Source organism: Triplophysa dalaica, chromosome 17 (genome assembly GCF_015846415.1).
Source record: "Triplophysa dalaica isolate WHDGS20190420 chromosome 17, ASM1584641v1, whole genome shotgun sequence".
NCBI classification, from domain to species: domain Eukaryota; kingdom Metazoa; phylum Chordata; class Actinopteri; order Cypriniformes; family Nemacheilidae; genus Triplophysa; species Triplophysa dalaica.
This window is the reverse complement of record NC_079558.1, coordinates 17501281-17520476: the sequence shown is the minus strand read 5'-3', so window position 1 is coordinate 17520476 and position 19196 is coordinate 17501281. Positions and strand designations below refer to the sequence as shown.

Genomic DNA, 19196 nt, shown 5'->3' with positions numbered 1-19196 from the left:
GTTTTGCTGTTGAATCAACTAAATGGTTTTCTGTTTTCATTCTATTTTTTTATTTTAATTACAGCAAAACCTGGAACAAGTGTAACATCCGAATAGTATTTATTTTTTCAAAAAGGAAAGCAAGTTTACCTTTGACAGTTGAATGTTAACCTGGAGGGGAGAGGAGAAGATTAAAATGTCATCCAGGTACATAAATACAAGTTTATTGATCATATCAAGGAGCACCTCATTAAAGAGCGCCTAGAAGACGGCCGGGGCATTAGAAAGTCCAAAAGGCATGACTAGATATTAAAAATGCCCCGTGGGGTATTAAACCCTGTCTGCATGCACCTGATGATAGAGATTGTCAATCTGTTCCACAGCGGGTACGCGCACAGTATAGACTGAATCTGATCTCCTTCAAATTGTGATTTTCTGTGCAGTGTTTTGCTGCTGAGTTTATTAGGTATTTGTTAGTTTGTATGTTTCAATATCCAGCTTAATTCAAATAAACGTGCACTGTTTTCCTATGCAGAACCAGAGGAACCCACAATCCCCACAGTGAATCCTTCAGACACCTGCTGTCTCATTGATGTAGGCCGAGCAGATATTTAAATTAACATTTACATTTAGGCATTTGGCAGACGCTTTGGAAGCAACATACTTTGCTTTATCCTTTACTTTTTACATACAGTTAAAAAAAAAAGTATGTGAACCCTTTGGGCTTACTTGGATTTCTTCATAAATTGGTCATAAAATGTGTTCTGATCTTCATCTAAGTCACAACAATAGAGAAACACAGTCTGCTTAAACTAATACCGCACAAACATTATACGTTTTCATGTTTTTATTGAACACAACATGTAAACATTCATAGTGCAGGGTGGAAAAAGTATGTGAAACCCTAGTCTAATGACTTCTCCTGTTTTCCTGCAAAATGTCTTGATAAACTTTGGAATTCATTTTTCCATCGATGACAGTAATCCGTCCAGGGCCTGAGGCAGCAAAGCAGCCCCAAACCATGATGCCCCCTCCACCATATTTCACAGTTAGGATGAGGTTTTGATGTTGGTGTGCTGTGCCTTTTGTTCTCAACACATAGCGTTGTGTGTTCTTTCCAAACAACTCAATTTTGGTTTCATCTGTCCACAGAATGTTTTGCCAGTAGTGCTGTGGAACATCCAGGTGCTCTTTTGCAAACTTCAAACGTGCTGCAATGTTTTTTTTGGACAGCAGTGGCTTCCTCCATGGTGTCCTCCCATGAAGTCCATTCTTGTTTAATGTTTTCCTTATTGTAGATTTGTCAACAAAAATGTTAGCATGTGCCAGAGATTTCTGTAAGTGTTTAGCTGACACTCTAGGATTCTTCTTCACCTCATTGAGCATTCTGCGCTGTGCTCTTGCAGTCATCTTTACAGGACGACCACGCCTAGGGAGTGTAGCAACAGTGCTGAACTTTCTCCATTTGTAGACAATCTGTCTTACCGTGGACACATGGACATCAAGGCTTTCAGATATACTTTTGTAGCCCTTTCCAGCTTTATGTAAGTCAACAATTCTTGATCGTAGGTCTTCTGAGAGCTCTTTTGTGCGAGGCATGGTTCACATCAGACAACGCTTCTTCAGAACAGCAAACTCAAAACTGGTGTGTGTTTTTTATTGGACAGGCCAGCTTTAATCAACACATCCAATCTCATCACATTGATTGGACCCCAGGTTGGCTGACTCCTGGCTCCAATTAGCTCTTGGAGAAGTCATTAGCCTAGGGTTTCACATACTTTTTCCACCCTGCACTATGAATGTTTACATGTTGTGTTCAATAAAAACATGAAAACGTATAATGTTTGTGCGGTATTAGTTTAAGCAGACTGTGTTTCTCTATTGTTGTGACTTAGATGAAGATCAGAACACATTTTATGACCAATTTATGAAGAAATCCAAGTAAGCCCAAAGGGTTCACATACTTTTTCTTTCAACTGTAGGTATTTGCAATCCCCTGGGGTCGAACCCACAACCTTGTGTTGCTAACAAAATGCTCTTACCACTGAGCTACAGGAAAGCTATGACTGCACAGGACCTGTGGATGATGTACCTCTGGTCAGTTTGTTTGCATTATTTCTGCATATCAGCGCTAGATAAAACCACTGCCTGTTATGTTATACTTTGTTTACTTGTATAGGTGAGGACTTATGAAAGCTGTCGATCCATCACTTATCACAGTCTGATGATGTTTATTACTGATGTTTGCATTGATCACGTGTCATAAATATGTTTTAGTGATATAATTTATCTATTGTTTTTTTGGGATACATGGGCTACAACAACACTGAGCAGCTAGCACGAAGTATTCAGACGCATCTGTTCAGCAGAGCCTTCATCGTGGATGATGGAAGCAGACGAGTGCTGTTTGTCACCTCTGACTTGGGCATGGTCTGGATAGGGTGACAAAAGATAAAAAATATGTAACTGATATTACAGTGAGAATTATTTCTGACCGTGTCACAATCACTTCTTTTAAATATACAAAATATATATTTTATGGCAGGACAGTTACTTCAGTCATTTCAAAATTAAATCTTAAACCAATTCCCGTTCTTTGCTGCCGTTCTGAAAGTTAATGAAACATTTATGATCTCGGCATATGCGCTGTAGATTTTTATGAACATTGATCTGAAACCAGTGCAGGTTTTGCGTGAGCTGAAAGTGATGTACGGAGATCTCTACAGACAGGACAATGTGGTGATGAGTGGCACACATTCAGGTCTGGCCAGATATTTCCAGTTCACCCTCTTCATGATCACCAGCAGCGGCTACATTAAACCATCTGTACAAGCCATGCTCAATGGAACATTAAAGGTATGTTTCACTTTAAACACAATGGTGTTGTGCTCAAATAAAATCTAACTAATTCAGGAAAATCTAACATTGCCTCAATTCCCTTCATCAGAGCATTGATATTTCTCACAGAAACTTAAGACCCGCACGAATTCTCATCATTTTAGGAGAACTGATAACGGCAATCTGAACAGAAGTCCTCACTCATATCTGAACAATCCTTAGGAGGAGAGAAACGGGTTTGTGTCTTCATCCACATGAATAAAAAACCCTGCTGCATTTTCTGTAAAGAATAAACTCTTTTCATTCAGGGCCAATATTTATAATAACTTTTCTGTGGCTTTATTGCTGGTTCATTTCTGATCTTCTATCTCATAAAGATGAAAACAACACAGACAAGCAGATTTTCACCATGAAGTTCACAGATATGGAGGATGGAGATGCCGAGTGTCTGTTTTCGGGTATATACAGTAATAAACTGTGAGTCTCGCTCTCTCTATGGAATACAATGTTGAGGTGCGTGTAGCCTCCCACAGCGCTCCAATAGAGTTTTCGTCCAGAACACTCATACATCATCCTGTTAACCAGGAAACTTGTACAGTATGTTAACTTTCAACGTTTTTTAATGTTAAGTTTATACTTTGCTTGCGTTTTTAAATTTTAACATGAGTAAAATTTTGAGGTCAGACACAGGAGCTTCTATGTGTAATGAAACAGTGCGATTGTTCACAATAATACAAATAAATATGAACCTCCATATAGTGGATATACAGAAGAACTATATTTATACAGAACTACACTTAACCTGTTTGTAACACTGAATAAATGTGCTTTTTTGTATCTAACCATTAATCAATAATTGAACATTACTTACCTCTGTACAAACTTAAACAGCGAACTCAATTTTCTGAAAAGGTCGGGATCTGATCCGAGAGACACGACAGACACACTTATGCTTCTGAACATTAATCTAGCAAAGCTGTGAAACAAGTCTACAATTTCAACACATTAGATGATTTTTGAGTGTTTCTATTCAGAGCTGGAGAATCATATTGTTTCACAGCACCAGGTCAACAGTGTCATGAGGGCAGAATTTATAGAATCTAAGAGATTACAGATATTCAGAAGTGGTGCTGTGATCAGAAACCGGATTACTAACTTCACATTCTCCACTGGTTAGAAATATTCAGATTTGCCTTTGCGGCTCTGCAGGTTGATGTGTCTAAAAATATGTTTATTTTATATAAATTGTCAGTTTATGCCAGAGTCACTCATTAAACCATCTTATCGAACATATTCGGAAAGGATCTGTGATTAAACTGTACACTATATCTTAAAATGTTTGTTTTAAATTAACAACATTACAATTGTATCCTTAATAAATAACTTATTTATTTATTATTAATGATTAAACCAAACAAAATCCAATACTATTACTTTATCATGTATTTAAGGTGATCTAAATCAAGTCTTTACTTTTCAGAATACACAAACTGTGTGAAGGAAAATCTTTTAGCATTTGCGTTACAGTAAAAGGAAACACAGATTGTGTTTAGAAACCAACATGAGTTCAAGCACAGCAATAGAATATTGATGTCAAGACCTACATTTGTTCACTATTTGTAAATAAAATACAATGTGAATGACATCAGTTTCACTATGGTTAATATCTTTATGTTTGTAAAGCAACAAGTCACACACACAAGATCTTCTTGAAAGGTCTTTATTACAAAGAGTGCAACTTTATTGATGCACACAAGCTTTTTAATGCACAGTAAACTGTTTTTGATGCACACAAGATTTTTATGATGCACAGTAAACTTGTTTTGATGCAAACAAGATTTTTTAATCCAGAGCAGTCGGGTTAATCTTAAATCTTAAATACAGAAAAGACAAAAATTATGTCCAACAAAATATGATTTCCTTTCTTCTTGTGGACTTTAGGACAGTCTGTCGATCTGATGAGATGTCATGACATGGATAGGCACTGCAGCCTGGTCTCTGCAAAGCATTGCCTGTTTTCTTAGGGCGAGGGACAGGCTTGATAGCAACACACGATGGTTCCAAAACAGACATGTTGTCAGGCATCCTCCCGATGGTTTTACTTGTTTTGAATGTAGAGTCGTCCACACTGAATGGTTGACTCACAAGACTGGGCAGCCGTGGACTCTCCGTAAAAGCATTGCCTGTTTTCTTAGGGCGAGGGACAGGCTTGATAGCAACACACGATGGTTCCAAAACAGACATGTTGTCAGGCATCCTCCAGATGGTTTTACTTCTTTTGAATATAGAGTCGTCCAAACTGACTGGTTGACTCACAAGACTGGGCAGCCGTGGTCTCTCCGTAAAAGCATTGCCTGTTTTCTGTGGGCGGGTGATAGGCTCAATGGAAACACACAATGGTTTTAAAACAGACATGTTGTCAGGGATCCTAAGCATGCTTTTGCTTCTTTTGAATGTAGAGTTGTCCACCCGGGCTGGTTGACCGGCAAGACTGTGCAGCCGAGATAAAGGTGGAAGGAATGTGTTGGTCCTGCCAGGCTTACATGGAGAGTCCCTCTGATTTCCCTCTGACAGGACAGTCAAATCTGAAGGAGCTCTCAGCCCTCGACGGCCTGCAGGTCTTCCATCTGAAGCCGATTTCTGCACAATCTCAGGCAAGAAGGAAGTTCTAGCTGTCTTCTGTCCAATCTCTGATGAAGAAATTCCAGAAGGTCTGCCAGAAAGCCTTTTACCTGTGATACATATTTAATAAATACATTAAAAACAAGGCAAAACATTAGAAGTTAAAGTTTGAAGTGACTATACATCTGTTAAGTCCACAGTGTAATGAACTTTATATAAAAACTCAATAAACTTTTAACTTTAGTGTTTCTCTGAGGGGGCGGGGCACTCCCGGCACTGTGATTGACAGACGCTTTGATAAAACAAGGCGACCAACTTTGAAAATATTTATGTTGTTTTGTGAAGTGTAAAAACATTTTGGGTTCGTTTAAAACAATAGCGGGACAGATTAGACTGCGCCGCCTGCCGGTCCGCCGAGTAATAAAAGGTAAACATCGCAGCCCTGAGTTCAGCTGGTCAGGGTGGAGGAGCAGCTTAAACCAGATTGAACTTAAAAAAGTGTCCGAAACGAGCCTCCTTCAACAGCTTTTTATCAGCTATAGAACGAGGTTGAGAGACCAGCTAAGACCAGACCACCGGTTTTGGTTGTAACAAGTGTTTTTTGTAGGGTTACCTGTGATAATGAAACACGGCAGTTTCTGCTTCTGGAGAGTCGTCTTGTCCACGTCCCTCATGTTTAAATGACGGAGTGAATTCATGTAAATTCACAAAAAAGTGAAGAACAAAACCAAAATATCTAATGAATAACAAACGAAGTTTTGTTATCGCCACGATCTTCTGCACGTACAACTTCACGCAGTGATTAACGTCTACATGACGTCATGCCGGCATCAAATCACGTAACGTACTGTCCTTTACAAATATTTTGCATCTAAAATAATATATTTTTCATTATACATTTTTATGACAAAAATAATAACAATTCAAAGAATCGTATGAGTATTCGATAGTAATAATAACGCCTAAATTATTTAATTAATTAAATAATCAAGGTAATGACTTTAATGTATAGCCTGTTTATTTATTGTATATAAAAGTCAAATCTCACTCTTTCAGATTATTTGATAAGAAACACAATTCAAGATCAAATTAAAGGTTTACTGGCAAATTATGAATGTAGAGAAACACTCGGTGCGAGTTTCGCGCTTTCAATCGTAAACACTTTTGAGGCGCGTGCAGGCGACGGGAGCGCGCTCCCAATAGAGTTTTAGCCCAGTACACTCATACATGCTCCTGTTTACCACAATACGTGTTTAGTCACTCACAAAACATTATAAACATGCAACAAAAGCAAATATTAAAATGTATTTAGTCAATCAACAAAATTGGACGACTTGAGTAGATTTTGAGTTTTGACCCAGGAGCTTGAACTATTTGTTCACTATTACACACATTAATATGTAGCTCCATCTAGCGGACAAATCGAATAACTATATACTATATTATCCTTAACAACTTGTTTGTTGCACTGAATATGATTTTTTTGTAATCTGACTATTATTAGTTCACCCATAATTTTTAATATCTTAACTCTCATGTACACTGATTTGAAGTTTACAGTAACAACACCCTTCACAGTTTTTGTCTATTGCTTAAACATTTGTGCACTCTGACATCACATTCTCAAATCAATTAACACAAAGGCTGTAACTGAAGCTTATTTATCAAAACGACACATTTTGTTTGTAAAAATCCTTCTTCACTCAATAAACATTAAAAAACATGCAGCAAAAGCAAACAATTCATGCAGTTAATCAACAAAATTGGACAACAAAATACAGCCATCAACATGAAATATATTATAGTTTTCACCAAACATCAAAGGAAACTCGCAGAATATTAATTAATTTATTTAGTTCATATTCTGTTTTATGGATTATGTATTATAGTCGCTAGTACTCTTGGTTTATTTTCGTATGATCAAGTATAGGAGCTAAAACATTTAATTCCAAAGTCTAAATGATAAATCACAAACTCTGAGAAAAAACAATCGCGTGACAAAAACAAAGATTTTGTAGATCACAAATAATTTAGTTTTTTGCGCCAGCAGAAGTGCACGAGGTGTGCACGCGCTTTCCCGCTTAATTGCTGGTGCTGCCATTTTCTTTCAGGGAAGCACAACCGGTTTGTGTGTCACTGAGGATTATGTGTTTGGATTTTATATCATATTCAATACTCGACGTCCTTCAGTGGTAAGAAAATTGTGTTTTACAAAGACTTTTGTGTTTTGTGTGACATCTGTGTTTGTGACGAATCTGGCTTTAATTTGTACGTCAGTGTAACGGACATACTGCAAATATCACATTGAAGCCGCACACGGACACATTACGAGAATCTTAAACTATTCCCATAATCCGACATAGATGATACACATATAAAAGATGAAAAAGGTATAAATAGTAACCAGTTTACTGTAATTCACTCGGCTGCTGCTTTGATCTCCTTTACTCACATAACATTACGCAAAATATCCCCTCCTTCAATCTCATTATTGTCTCCAGACTTCAACACACTTGTTGTTATAATATAAAATATGTTATTTTAAATTATTTAACAACAATATAACAAAAGCTATATTAATTGTAACACATTGCTAGGTCTGCTGTTGGAGACTTCCCATTGGCTGTCGTTTGAATAATTAATGACCCAGGCCTGGGAGCTGTTTTGGGGGTGTTTTTATTGTCACTTATTAATATAGTTGTGTTTGAAGTCTTGTTTTGGGTAGTAATGTGTATAACAAATCAATTTCTGATGAATTCAGCTTCTAAAGTGTGAAATCAATATATTCAAAAAATACCATTGATGAAACAGGTGTTACTTTTTGATGGTATAAATAGCTGGCGACAATAGTCGGTTATTAGAGGAGCTGCGAGCTGGTGTTAGTTGTTAGTAGACACTGGATACAGGGACAGTATTGGCTGATACGAGTCTATGAGAATCCGAGAGTGACTCAGGAGAGACTCGGTTCACTCAAGACTCGTATCAAGGTGGGTGGAGGCGGGTGAATATGAGTTAGGGAGGGAAAGAGTGTTGTTGAATACCAGTGTGGAATGGTGTGTTGTTGGCTCGCAGCTCCTCTGTTTTACAAAATATTTTAATTTTTACCGATGTGTTAATATGTCGTAAACCCCATAGATATAAGAAATATTTAGACAATGCGTTGGTTGCTGGATCTTACGTCTAATGTACGGCGCCGCCATATTAGTGGTGGCAACGTTCCCAATACAAACGCACGCAAGTGAATGGCGGAGCTGATGTGATACAATACTTGGAAATATAATATTTGGGAAATTTAAATAGTTATTATTTATAACTTTATGCTATTTCATTATATTTATAATACACGCGTGTGTTATTATTTAAACACTTTGCTGTAGCTCAGTGGTGAGAGCATTGCGTTAATAACACAAGATCGCGGGTTCGAACCCAGTGTACTGTACATACCAATACAAATGAATAAATGTTTAGGGTAATGCATTTTAAACTTATTTAAACTTAAGTTTTAATCATCAATGGCCAACATTTTAAACAGCATGTATTGTTCTATCTATGTTTTTGTCTTCTCCATTTAATTCGTATTTATGAACAAGGCATTAAGGTGATTATTATTGCAGTTAGTGTATGGCTTTGGTTGGATAGGGCATTACACACATAATTGCGCTTTCCTCCATATTTCTTTTTTTTGTTGTCATCCAAAGCACATGTGTAAGCGCTCAATGTCATATTTTGCATACGGGGAGGGGAGCAGAGAAGCTCATTTGCATTAAAGAGACACACAAAATGGCACGTTTTCCATTGCAGCCACAAATGGCCATGTTCCACATATTGTAATGAAAGATATGTGGTGTATTTTGAGCTGAAACTTTACAAAGACATTCTGGGGATACCACTGACAATTTTTACATTGCAGAAAACACCTTGATTTGCGGCCCTTTAACAGGTGTGTGTGTATGTATGTTTTTGTGTGAAGTTTTAAGAATCTGACAGATAGAACTGAATTGGAAGAGGTGTGCTTGCATATGCCAGTTAGGTACAGTGAAATTAATAGATGTTGTTGCTGTTGGTTCATGAAATGCATTTCTGATATTGATATGATGTAAATCATGTATGATGGAGAATGTGTACAGGTGTAGTTTTGTCGTTCAGGTTGTGATCATAGTTAATTTTCCTCTGCTTTATCACAAGGGCCTTTTTAAGTCATCTTGAAAGTGAAAGCAAAAATGTCACAATATAAAAGCTCTGCAGCAGTTGCTTTCTGTTCAGTAAAGCAGCTGCAGCTGAGGAAATCAACCGAGTTTGAAGTGTTGAGATCTGATACATCAGACGATCTTCAGGGCTCATAAATAAAAACAGGTAAACAAGAACAGTTTTTTTTAAATCCGTAAAAATAGGGCACAATATACTGTATTATGAAGACATTTCCCGTATTCAAATTTTACCCCTGTGCGCATGTGTGTGTGAAGGGAGAGAGAGCTGGTAAACCCGACCCAAGAGGTGCTCTAGCGACAGACACTAGAGGCTGCAGTCTTTCATCGTAAGATCGCCGGACTCTAATGCCTCGTTGCAGGAGCGCCTGTAGAAAACTCCATGGAATTCCACAGATTTGAGTGCTTGTTATTGACAAATATACAAACACAACATGATCGAATTATGATGCCGTGTTTGCTGTGAAAGATTTTAGTGAGCCTAAGGACGAATAATGTGATATTTGAGACGTTTTAAACGAATCTATCCACGGAGAAGTTCAGGGAACTAAACGACATGCAAATTCTTTTGTTAAGTTTTATTTTAAGTAATCTGTGTTGTGAATGTGAACATAATAATATAAAATAATAAGAAAATAGTCATTATCACAAACTACAGTCAATATAATGACGTATTAACACAACCCCTTTCTTTTTGCTTTAAGCTCTATAAACAATAAAATATTTACTCCTTAATACAGTAAATATAATATTAAAATGGTATTGACATGATTTTTTCTGAGTACACATTTGGTCATGTATATTCAGAGTTTAAACAGGTTGTCGTTTTAGCTTCAATCAATAACAAAATCTTCCCTGCCACTTTTTAAATGAGCAGAACCAACTCCGCTATCAACTGGATTTAAATATACAGAATAGACATGCAGCATTTTAAGACTATTTGAACACATTAACACAACTATATTTGTGGACAAATGTAAACACAGTTGACAGTATTCCACAGAATTCTGCAGATTTTTCCCAAATTTTAGTGCAGAATTAACATGGAAAGTCTGTAGTTTCTGTATGCCCTTGCTTATGAGGAAAAGCAACTTGAAAAAAGATTTATGTGAGCAAAACCTGAGAGGGAAGATGCACATACAACATGATAACTAAAAGTATATCACTTAAAAATGTAAGTTTTGTGGCTTCTGTGTAAAAAATGATTTGCCGCCTGTGTTTTTCCTCTATAGGAGCCAATGGATCCTTATGTTTTTTGAGTCTGAGTCTGTTAGGATCTGTTATTTAACATGGCCTGATTTTCATAGTTCTCCCCTGGCAAACAACATAAGCAGTCCAAATATATAATTCAGTTTGAAGAATTTGAAAAGTGGCTGGAATTGGCACAAGACAAGCATCACTAACTTTTTTCTTATTCGACAAACAGCGCACACTCTTTCATTTTGCATTTCTTCCTTTTTAACAGTTTTTGCTACCATGGATGAAGCAGACGAGTTGTGCGGTTTGCTGTTTTTATGGCTGGAAAAGAGGAAGCAGTGTGAAGAGAAGCTTTTGGATTTGGCAAAGGAGTTGGAGGATGTTCATGAAAAAAGTACAGCTTTTCAATTTGTAGGATCTGCCACGTCCGTGATTGCACTGACTACAGCAGGAGTCGTCACTTTCCTGACAGGAGGTCTGGCCGCCCCTCTTCTTGCCACAACAGTGGGGACCATAGCGGGAGCTGCTGTCGACATCGCTTCCACAGCAATAGAGGCAATCATCTCCGGCAGTACTATGAAGGACGCTAAAAATATCATGCAAGAAGATGAGAAGATTGTAAAGAACATTCAGAAGGCAATAGAAAATCTGAAGAAGGAATGTGGAGTTCAACAAAATGGCGCTCATGGATCTTCAGATGTAGATTGTGAGATGGCCACTCAAATTATGTCCGCAGTGGCAAGACGAAATAATGTAGATGTTCCCTTGGAATTTATCAGAACATTCACCAGGTCCTTGTTGTTTCAAAATTCAGGTGGACTGAATGCTACTATTGCTGCCGCCATTCCGGAAATGTTGATTTTATCTGTTGTAGGATTATGTTTTCAATTGGGCATCACGGCAGGTGCTAAAGCTGTCAGATGCTGTGGTGCAAAAGCTTTTGCATTCAATGGTGCAAAAGCTGCCGCATCCTCTGGTGCAAAAGATGCTACTAAAGTAGGTTTTAAGGTATTTCAGTTTTTCAATCCATTTGAGAACTGTTGAGAATTCTGTATTTTATCCAGTATTTCGAATTGACATTAGATTTGACGCTTATTTTGTACATGTGTTTTCATCCTTCTAGGCACTTGGTGCTATTGGTTTCGGCATCTCTCTGTACAGCTTGTATTCGAGTTGTGAAGAAATGATAAACAACAATCAGGGCACAAAGGCCAGCCAGGCTCTGCGAGCTGCAGCCAGGGAAATACAGGAAGCCAGGGGAAACCTGGAAAAACCACTCGATGCAATGAAGTATGATCATTTATTATACTAACTTTATATTCTGACCACAGTAAAACTTGTTAATGGAAAGGTTCATCCAAATAATTTTTTTTTTAAAAATATTATTTTACTCCCCATGTACTCGCAAATGTATACTTTGGGTATGTGCCTAAAGGACAAATACACAAAAATATGTCAAAACTCCCATCTTGATGACTAGCGAGTAATAATTTTAACACAGTCTAGTTATGTTTTCACCACAAAATCAAAATGTTACGTTCATTTTAGATCTTTTAAGTATGTAATTTTTTTAATTTTTCTTCATGTGGACATCAAAAAGTTGACCTGCCTTCCTCTGTGTCTCCGTCCAATAATCAGTCATTTTTAGCCCTCCTATCACACAACTGAAAAAAGCCATTATTGATTAAAGGAATGGTTGACTTAAGAATTAAGATTTTAAGATTGTTAACTCACCCTCAAGTCATCCAAGACGTCAATGTCTTTATTGCTTCTGTAAACTAATGCAAGGTTGTTGAGGAAAACATTTCCGGATCTTCCTAGAATGGATTTAATGGGAAGCCTGATTAAAGGGCCAATTTCAGTTTTTTCGCAGCTTTAAATGGCTATATGTGACACCAGCCGATAAATTTGGGTGTTTTCTAGCTAAACGATTAGTCATTTTCTTATATAAATTCTACTGTTTTATACTTTTAAACCACAAATACACAGCTTGCAACCAACAGTATTGTGTGTTCAGGACTTTCCAAAAAACACTATCACGTTGGAATAGTCACCCATTTTTTACAAAGCGAATGTGAGAAGTGTGAAAACAAGAGTCTGTCTCAAAAACATAATATGCTTTGCAAAACAACCAGCAACAATTGGACAATCTTCCTTCTCACCTGCAAATGATGAGCGGTAAACATAGACAAAAGAAACTGCAAACTGATGGAAAACATGCAAAAAGTCTGTGTTACAAATCTGAAGATCATGAACTAAAACTAACAAACATAACTGTGATACTTTACAGCATAGGCTTAAATGTCTTCCTCTTCTCTATGTAACGTTTATATTTGTACTTTGAGTCCTTCCTAAATCATGTTTTTCTCAAACATTTCTCATTACAGAAAAATCACCCAAAAAATAAGGAAACTGAAAAATCGTATCAAGAGCTTGCGGAAATATTCTCTGAGCATGACCGAGACTGGACAGAAAATCATTAATTGGATCATTCAATCATGTACGAATGATGAGGTCGTGTCCTGGCTGAAGACATTACCTCATCAGATTCAGTTTCTAAACCTTCTTACATTTTTCGTGTTATATTTGAAATCCCTTCCAGAACGTTTGATGAATAACGCTGGAGGTCACATAGACATTGTGATTGTGGCTCATGGTGCAATCACGAACGTGCCCCTGCCAGCGAGTCTCTTGACGCCTCCTAACATTAAGGACACTGTTCTCTACTCTCCGTGGAACTGTCTAATTAATTCTCGTGTTGCAAGTGCAATTGCTGAGGGATGGAATAACACGGAGGGCAGACATTTTTACAATCCAAACCAGCCAGTTCTGTTTGAGCCAAACCCCTTACCTGATCACTGGAACCACATGCAAAGATCTTTCCTACCTGTCCCACTGATCGTTTTGACCCCTCTGCAACCAGATGAACCAGCGTGGAAAGAGTTTCAAAGCCTTCAGGGACACATGGACAGAGATGGTCGGGTTATTATTCCATACTTGGTCCCAATAGATTGTGTACAGGCATTAAGAGAGACGCCTTTTTTATGTTCATTTTTGCACTGTCCTACATATTAATGATCTATAAGAAAACAGCCACTGTGCACCTGGCTGCCTGTTTGGTCAGAGGTCAAAGTGCACCATTGCCAGACTACTGGAGATCACAGTATGCCTTCACATGTGATCAAACCGCTATGACCGCGAGAAATAGGCATTTTATGAGCCCTAGCTTATTCAGAGCATTTTGGGCAATGTTTGACAGGATTAGTAGATAAATCACTGCCAGCTCAAAATAAACATAATTGTATAATTTCTGTCTATTCCCATAGGATATTCACTCCACTGATTGATGGTGATGATTTGGCAAATAACAAAAAGTCCAAAACTGATAATACTGCCCTGCCCACTGTGTGATTATAGTTGTTTGTGGGTTTGGCCTAATGAAAATAATATTTCATTCTCACGATCAGGTGGGCTAAAGAGAAGGCAGAGGGAAATATACTCTTATTTACCACCAGAAACTAATGTTGTTATGAAAACATATTCTTCTTTACCACGAGAAACTAATGTTGTAATAAAAACATATTACACCGAATTTTTTTTGTAATCTGACTATTGATAGTTCACCCAGAATTTTTTATATCTTGAAAAGGGTGTGTTTTTGGCTCCTCTATTTTAAAAAATATTTAAATTTTTACCGAAAATTAATATTTAAATTTTTACCGATGTGTTAATATTTCGTAAACCCCTTAGATATAAGACATATTTAGACAATGCGTTGGTTGCTGGATCTTACGTCTAATGTACGGCGCCGCCATATTAGTGGTGTCAACGTTCCCAATACAAACGCACGCTAGTGAATGGCGGAGCTGATGTGATACAATACTTGGAAATATAATATTAGGGAAATTTAAATGGTGAGTATTTATAACTTTATGCTATTTCATTATATTTATAATACATAAAACATATTTGTATTTTGATACAAAATATGAAGCCATTTTCATCAAAATACTATTTTGTATTTAAGATATACGTATTTTAAATACATGTATCATAAATACTGCACAGCCCTGCGCGTGCACAGACCAGAAGCTGTTGGATTGGTTCCAGTTGAGTCATGTCACATTCACCGTTGAGAAACAGTGGGGATCGGCGCCTCCTCTTCAGGGGAAGCAGTAATGCGAAGCTCACCAAAACATGTAACGCATGTAGCCCGTCATGTCAAAATAAGTGCCTGCAGCAGACGCGTTTAAAGGGTTTATGATAAAAAAGATGCCAGATAGTAGAAAAAATATTTTCCAAACGTCACGATAGGCCTGAATGACAGGAAGGCGTAAGAAATGATTCCCTCCGTCGTTTCAGACGTTAAGGTGCTACAAAGATAAATGTTCTTTAGCTTGGGTTGGCTTTCCTCAAGCGAGTGTTTGGTTTTCTAGTCCACTTTAATGTGTCTGTTCGGGGGCGGCTAATTCTGGGAAACTGGTTTTTGGCCTAAACGGGGCCATGTTTCATGAATTCTGACGAATTAACAATGTTTAATATGCTAGTGGTTTTTCCAATATAGTATTGAGTTTTCTTATATAAAATAATACATTTAGTTAGTTATAGGTTTCATGTATTCTTCAGAATTAATATTGGGCCTCATGTTTAAGTTTGATCTCTTGAACACCTGCATGAACAACAAATATCTTATCTTAACTGCACTTACACCACACATAAGTTTTCATAAAGAAGTTTGGTTTGTCGCATAGAGCCGAGGACGCTGGGAATCTCTAAACAATGAGCTCATTTTTAAAACTAATTGTATGACTTTGAACACACTAAGACGTACACCCCACACACTTTTGTAGAGAAGTTTAATTAATCGCATACAAAGAAGGACACTGGGTAGCTCATTATTGCTAAACAATGAGCTCATTTTTTATAAATCAAGGTTAAATCATGTATCGTCTGAAACCCCCGGAAAAGTGTCAAGATAAAGAGGCACCAGTTTTTGAGAGGCTCTCGCTACTATTGTAGGCCGGAACTACAAGGGTAGCGAGCACAGAGGGATGGGCTAATGAAAAGGTGATATCATATGAAAACTGATTGGTAGAAGTTGATGTCAGGTAAAACATGATTGGTTTAAACTGTGATAACAACTTGGGAACAATGTATAAAAGATGGAGTCAGATGTGTATTCGTTGGGCATCTTCAGATGAACTCTTTATGTCCCTCTTTGACTTGTTCGAACAAATTAAAGATTGAAACCTTTGAAACTTGGCTTCTTGGTCTCAACATTTGATGATCGATTTTGCCCCGACATCTTCTTATTCTTGACATGGACAACTTGTCAAAAGCGAGTTGGACATGTTACGTAGTATTTCTGTGCTCGACACACTCCCCCAGCATTCGTACAGGTTTCGTAAAGTTTTTTTAAAAAAATGAAATTCCATTTCGTAACTATTTTTCCTGGAAATTAATGCCACGGCAAGGCGAAAGAAATAGCCTGCCCATGCGTCAACAGACGACCGTTGAAGACCCGCTTTCCATCAAGATTTGTTGCGCTGCGTCAAGATTGGCTGCGCTGTGGGCCTTCGGCTGTAGCTGCAACTCGTTACTCTTGCGATAGAGGTGTGTTTGTTTGTTCACGGCATTTCAGTGATGGATGTCAAATAAACGGTATTGAAACTGATAAATGGAGCGGTCTTCCAATTCCTACAAAAAAGTGGCATTCGTGGCCTAATGGCCTAAAAAAGAGTCGGACTCTTGACCAGAAGGATGCCGTTTTGATCCTCAGGGCCGGGGGGTAACGACTGAGTTGCCCTTGAGCAAGGCACTTTACCCCCACTTGCTCCCCGGGCGCTGCAGTGATAGCTGCCCACTGCTCCGGGTGTACGTGTGTTCACTCTCTGGATGGGTTAAATGCAGAGGTCACATTTCGGATATAGGTCACTTTCACTCATATCTAAATACTATTAAATAACAATAAAAAATATTTTGTCAAACTTTAGCATTTTTTTGTACTGAAAAAAATCTGTTTTTCAAAAATGTTATATTATAATTAGAATCGAACCTGAAAAAGATATTAAAAAGAGAAAAGTTGGAGTCTTATGATTTATTTCAATCATCTGTTTTTCATTTAATTAAAAAAAAAAAATCTGCACTTCAGTTACCAACTAAGAGAACAAAAATGACCAGAAATGAACAGTTTTATTACATATTGAGTACAAATACACATGTCATCTTGTTTATGAGCCAAATTTATTTTTGTGCGTGTACACATTGTTTTCAGTGTCATCAATTTATTTTTGTGGTGGATCTGCATTTTGGATTATTTTATTTGACAAATTATAAGAGATGCGTTTGTTTTAGTCTCACAAATGTATTCCTGTGTGTGTGTTCGTGTTAGGAACAGTGCATATTACACAGTGCAGCCAAATCAACTTTAATATGATTGAATAAAAAAACATTCACTACAAGTGCAGTGAAGGAGGTATTCAGATTAAAGAAATTATTTAAATTTTGAGAGTGGTGATGGTGGATGGAAAGTTGCACCGAATGTATCAGAAAGTTCACTGGTAAGGTTTCCATGAAACTGGACATTCGACTCGATAACTTTTTCTGCCTGCACAAAAGAGAAAAAAACAGTATTAGGCAATTAGAAGCTGATGTTCAATGTGCAGAACACCTTATTATAAGGTATTGTGATAATTTCAGGCCTCTAAAAAGGTTCTAAAAATAAAGATTTGTTTGTAATCAGAGTTACAGTATATAGAATACGATTTAAATGTACCTGTAGTGATCTGGGAATCCCGTAGCGAATACGTGTGACTAGGTGCTCACAGTTGTTGTCGAGTACTCCGTATTTTCCAGCACCATCACCCATCATCTCTTTAATAGTTGCTTTCATTTCTGAGTCAGATTTTCGTGGTAATTTCGAATCCAATTGATTGTCGACTTTGCCACCAGGCTGGAGCAGACCTTCCTTCACCTTGGCTCCTGCTTTACTGTTTAATCCGCTTTCACCTAATGGAAATGTTTAACTGTCAAAGTCGAACTGTTTTCCCAATACATAGATTGATCCAGTAAAAGCCCAACTGGGTGATTGTATGTAAAAATAACAATTTGATATAACAAACAATTAAGTCGCATGACCATGTCTGGATGATAAACAAAATATAAAAGAGTTCAGCACATCCTGCACAGTATAGTGTATCCTTAAATGCATTTTTAATCAATTAATAGGCAATATACTATTCAGAATATGTGCTTGTGAAAATTGGTGCTAGAATCTATAGTTTAATTCTTCATTATGTAGTTAAATACATTGCATTCTTGCCTATGACAATAGGAATGAGGACTGGGGTGATAGAAGTAGTGCTTTGAGACATGAATAAAAGAAAAGAAAACTGATAACTGTTGCTGGTAAAATAACAAGCTGACGTTCGATAATCGACATTAGTTGGATATTCACATTACATTGCGCAAACAGACCATGAATACAATTATGCGTGTGATTCACATATAGAACCATGCTTTTGAAAGGCTGAAATTATGATAAATTACCCTTTTACCCCCAATCCGGGTCTGTCAAATATCGACTATAACTGGTTTTTAATCCTTTACTGCATAAGGCAGTAGCTGAAACGAAGGAGTTAGCAGTTTATCAATGTTCTTGTAAAGTTTTAAAAAAGTATTTAAAAGCACTTTTAGTAAGACAGAGGCTAGTCAGAGATATGAAACCATGATTTGAAGTTTCTACAGAGAATCAATGTACCTGCAAACTCGACAACTGTATCTTGTCCCTTTTCATTCTTCCCGGTGAACACTGCCCAGTGTGTGTACCCAGGACGCCGATATGAAATGAGGTCTCCAAAATTCATGGCTTGGAAAGAAAAAACTTTAGGCAAATATAAAGTACTGAACAGATTCCATCCACTTCCATGTAGGATGAACTATTAATAGCAGGTTTATTCCAAACTGAAAATATAGTCTCACATTACCTTAGTTTTTACGAACTATACTGAAGACCGTAGCAATAGTGATCTGACAGGACACCACAGGAGATTTCCTCTGCTGCGACTTCTACAGTGGCTTTAGAGCTCAACTAGTCCCGCTGCTTTTACACATATTAATATAAATATTCATGAGGGTATGAGGAAGTGCCCTCCCCTTTCTCCAGAATCGAAAAATTGCACATTCAGCCCCACAACTTGTTTACATCACACATAACAGGCTGTGGTTATTCATAGGTCATATTTCCTTGGGTGTGGTTCAGTAGTCAAGTCAAGTCACCTTCATGTGTATAACGCTTTTTACAGTACATATTGTTTCAAAGCAGCTTTACAGTGAAAAAAGGAAAGTCATAGGACA

The 19196-nt window shown here is 37.4% G+C and overlaps 4 protein-coding genes across 6 annotated transcripts; 2 read left to right on the top strand and 2 right to left on the bottom strand.

Annotated features, from left to right (window-relative positions):
- Nucleotides 1-2656: 2656 nt before the first annotated feature.
- On the top strand, nt 2657-3014 carry LOC130439535 (neutral ceramidase-like). Its single transcript, XM_056772194.1, has 2 exons — nt 2657-2835; nt 2927-3014. Exons 1-2 carry the CDS (start codon nt 2686-2688, stop codon nt 3002-3004), a joined length of 228 nt encoding a protein of 75 aa, XP_056628172.1. The 5' UTR covers nt 2657-2685; the 3' UTR covers nt 3005-3014.
- Nucleotides 3015-4523: 1509 nt separating this feature from the next.
- Nucleotides 4524-8012, bottom strand: LOC130439537 (uncharacterized). 2 transcript variants are annotated; one of them, XM_056772198.1, is made up of 2 exons: nt 7892-8012; nt 4524-5549 (listed from the first exon to the last, which is right to left on the bottom strand). In XM_056772198.1, exons 1-2 carry the CDS (start codon nt 7926-7928, stop codon nt 4714-4716), a joined length of 873 nt encoding a protein of 290 aa, XP_056628176.1. In that variant the 5' UTR covers nt 7929-8012; the 3' UTR covers nt 4524-4713. The 2 variants fall into 2 exon arrangements, with proteins under 2 accessions (XP_056628176.1, XP_056628175.1); XM_056772197.1 differs by lacking the exon at nt 7892-8012 and adding an exon at nt 6053-6246.
- LOC130439536 (uncharacterized) lies at nt 7532-14380 on the top strand. 2 transcript variants are annotated; one of them, XM_056772196.1, is made up of 4 exons: nt 7532-7631; nt 11110-11837; nt 11965-12131; nt 13229-14380. In XM_056772196.1, exons 2-4 carry the CDS (start codon nt 11121-11123, stop codon nt 13914-13916), a joined length of 1572 nt encoding a protein of 523 aa, XP_056628174.1. In that variant the 5' UTR covers nt 7532-7631; nt 11110-11120; the 3' UTR covers nt 13917-14380. The 2 variants fall into 2 exon arrangements, with proteins under 2 accessions (XP_056628174.1, XP_056628173.1); XM_056772195.1 differs by having other exon boundaries at nt 11110-11849.
- Nucleotides 14381-17014: 2634 nt separating this feature from the next.
- On the bottom strand, nt 17015-18959 carry LOC130439538 (phospholipase A and acyltransferase 4-like). The gene is made up of 4 exons (XM_056772200.1): nt 18827-18959; nt 18601-18708; nt 17617-17849; nt 17015-17448 (listed from the first exon to the last, which is right to left on the bottom strand). The coding sequence occupies exons 2-4, from the start codon at nt 18704-18706 to the stop codon at nt 17335-17337; spliced, it is 453 nt and encodes a 150-aa protein (XP_056628178.1). The 5' UTR covers nt 18707-18708; nt 18827-18959; the 3' UTR covers nt 17015-17334.
- Nucleotides 18960-19196: the final 237 nt, after the last annotated feature.

Coding starts and splice junctions, on each gene's coding strand:
- LOC130439536 (XM_056772195.1), top strand. CDS start 11,121: ATGGATGAAGCAGACGAGTTGTGCGGTTTGCTGTTTTTATGGCTGGAA. Junction 11,850..11,964: donor CTACTAAAGTAGGTTTTAAG/GTATTTCAGTTT, acceptor TCATCCTTCTAG/GCACTTGGTGCTATTGGTTT. Junction 12,132..13,228: donor AAACCACTCGATGCAATGAA/GTATGATCATTT, acceptor TTCTCATTACAG/AAAAATCACCCAAAAAATAA.
- LOC130439535 (XM_056772194.1), top strand. CDS start 2,686: ATGTACGGAGATCTCTACAGACAGGACAATGTGGTGATGAGTGGCACA. Junction 2,836..2,926: donor TGCTCAATGGAACATTAAAG/GTATGTTTCACT, acceptor TCCCTTCATCAG/AGCATTGATATTTCTCACAG.
- LOC130439537 (XM_056772197.1), bottom strand. CDS start 6,137: ATGAATTCACTCCGTCATTTAAACATGAGGGACGTGGACAAGACGACT. Junction 5,550..6,052: donor GCCGTGTTTCATTATCACAG/GTAACCCTACAA, acceptor TATGTATCACAG/GTAAAAGGCTTTCTGGCAGA.
- LOC130439538 (XM_056772200.1), bottom strand. CDS start 18,706: ATGAATTTTGGAGACCTCATTTCATATCGGCGTCCTGGGTACACACAC. Junction 17,850..18,600: donor TACAGTTGTCGAGTTTGCAG/GTACATTGATTC, acceptor CATTTCCATTAG/GTGAAAGCGGATTAAACAGT. Junction 17,449..17,616: donor GGATTCCCAGATCACTACAG/GTACATTTAAAT, acceptor TCTTTTGTGCAG/GCAGAAAAAGTTATCGAGTC.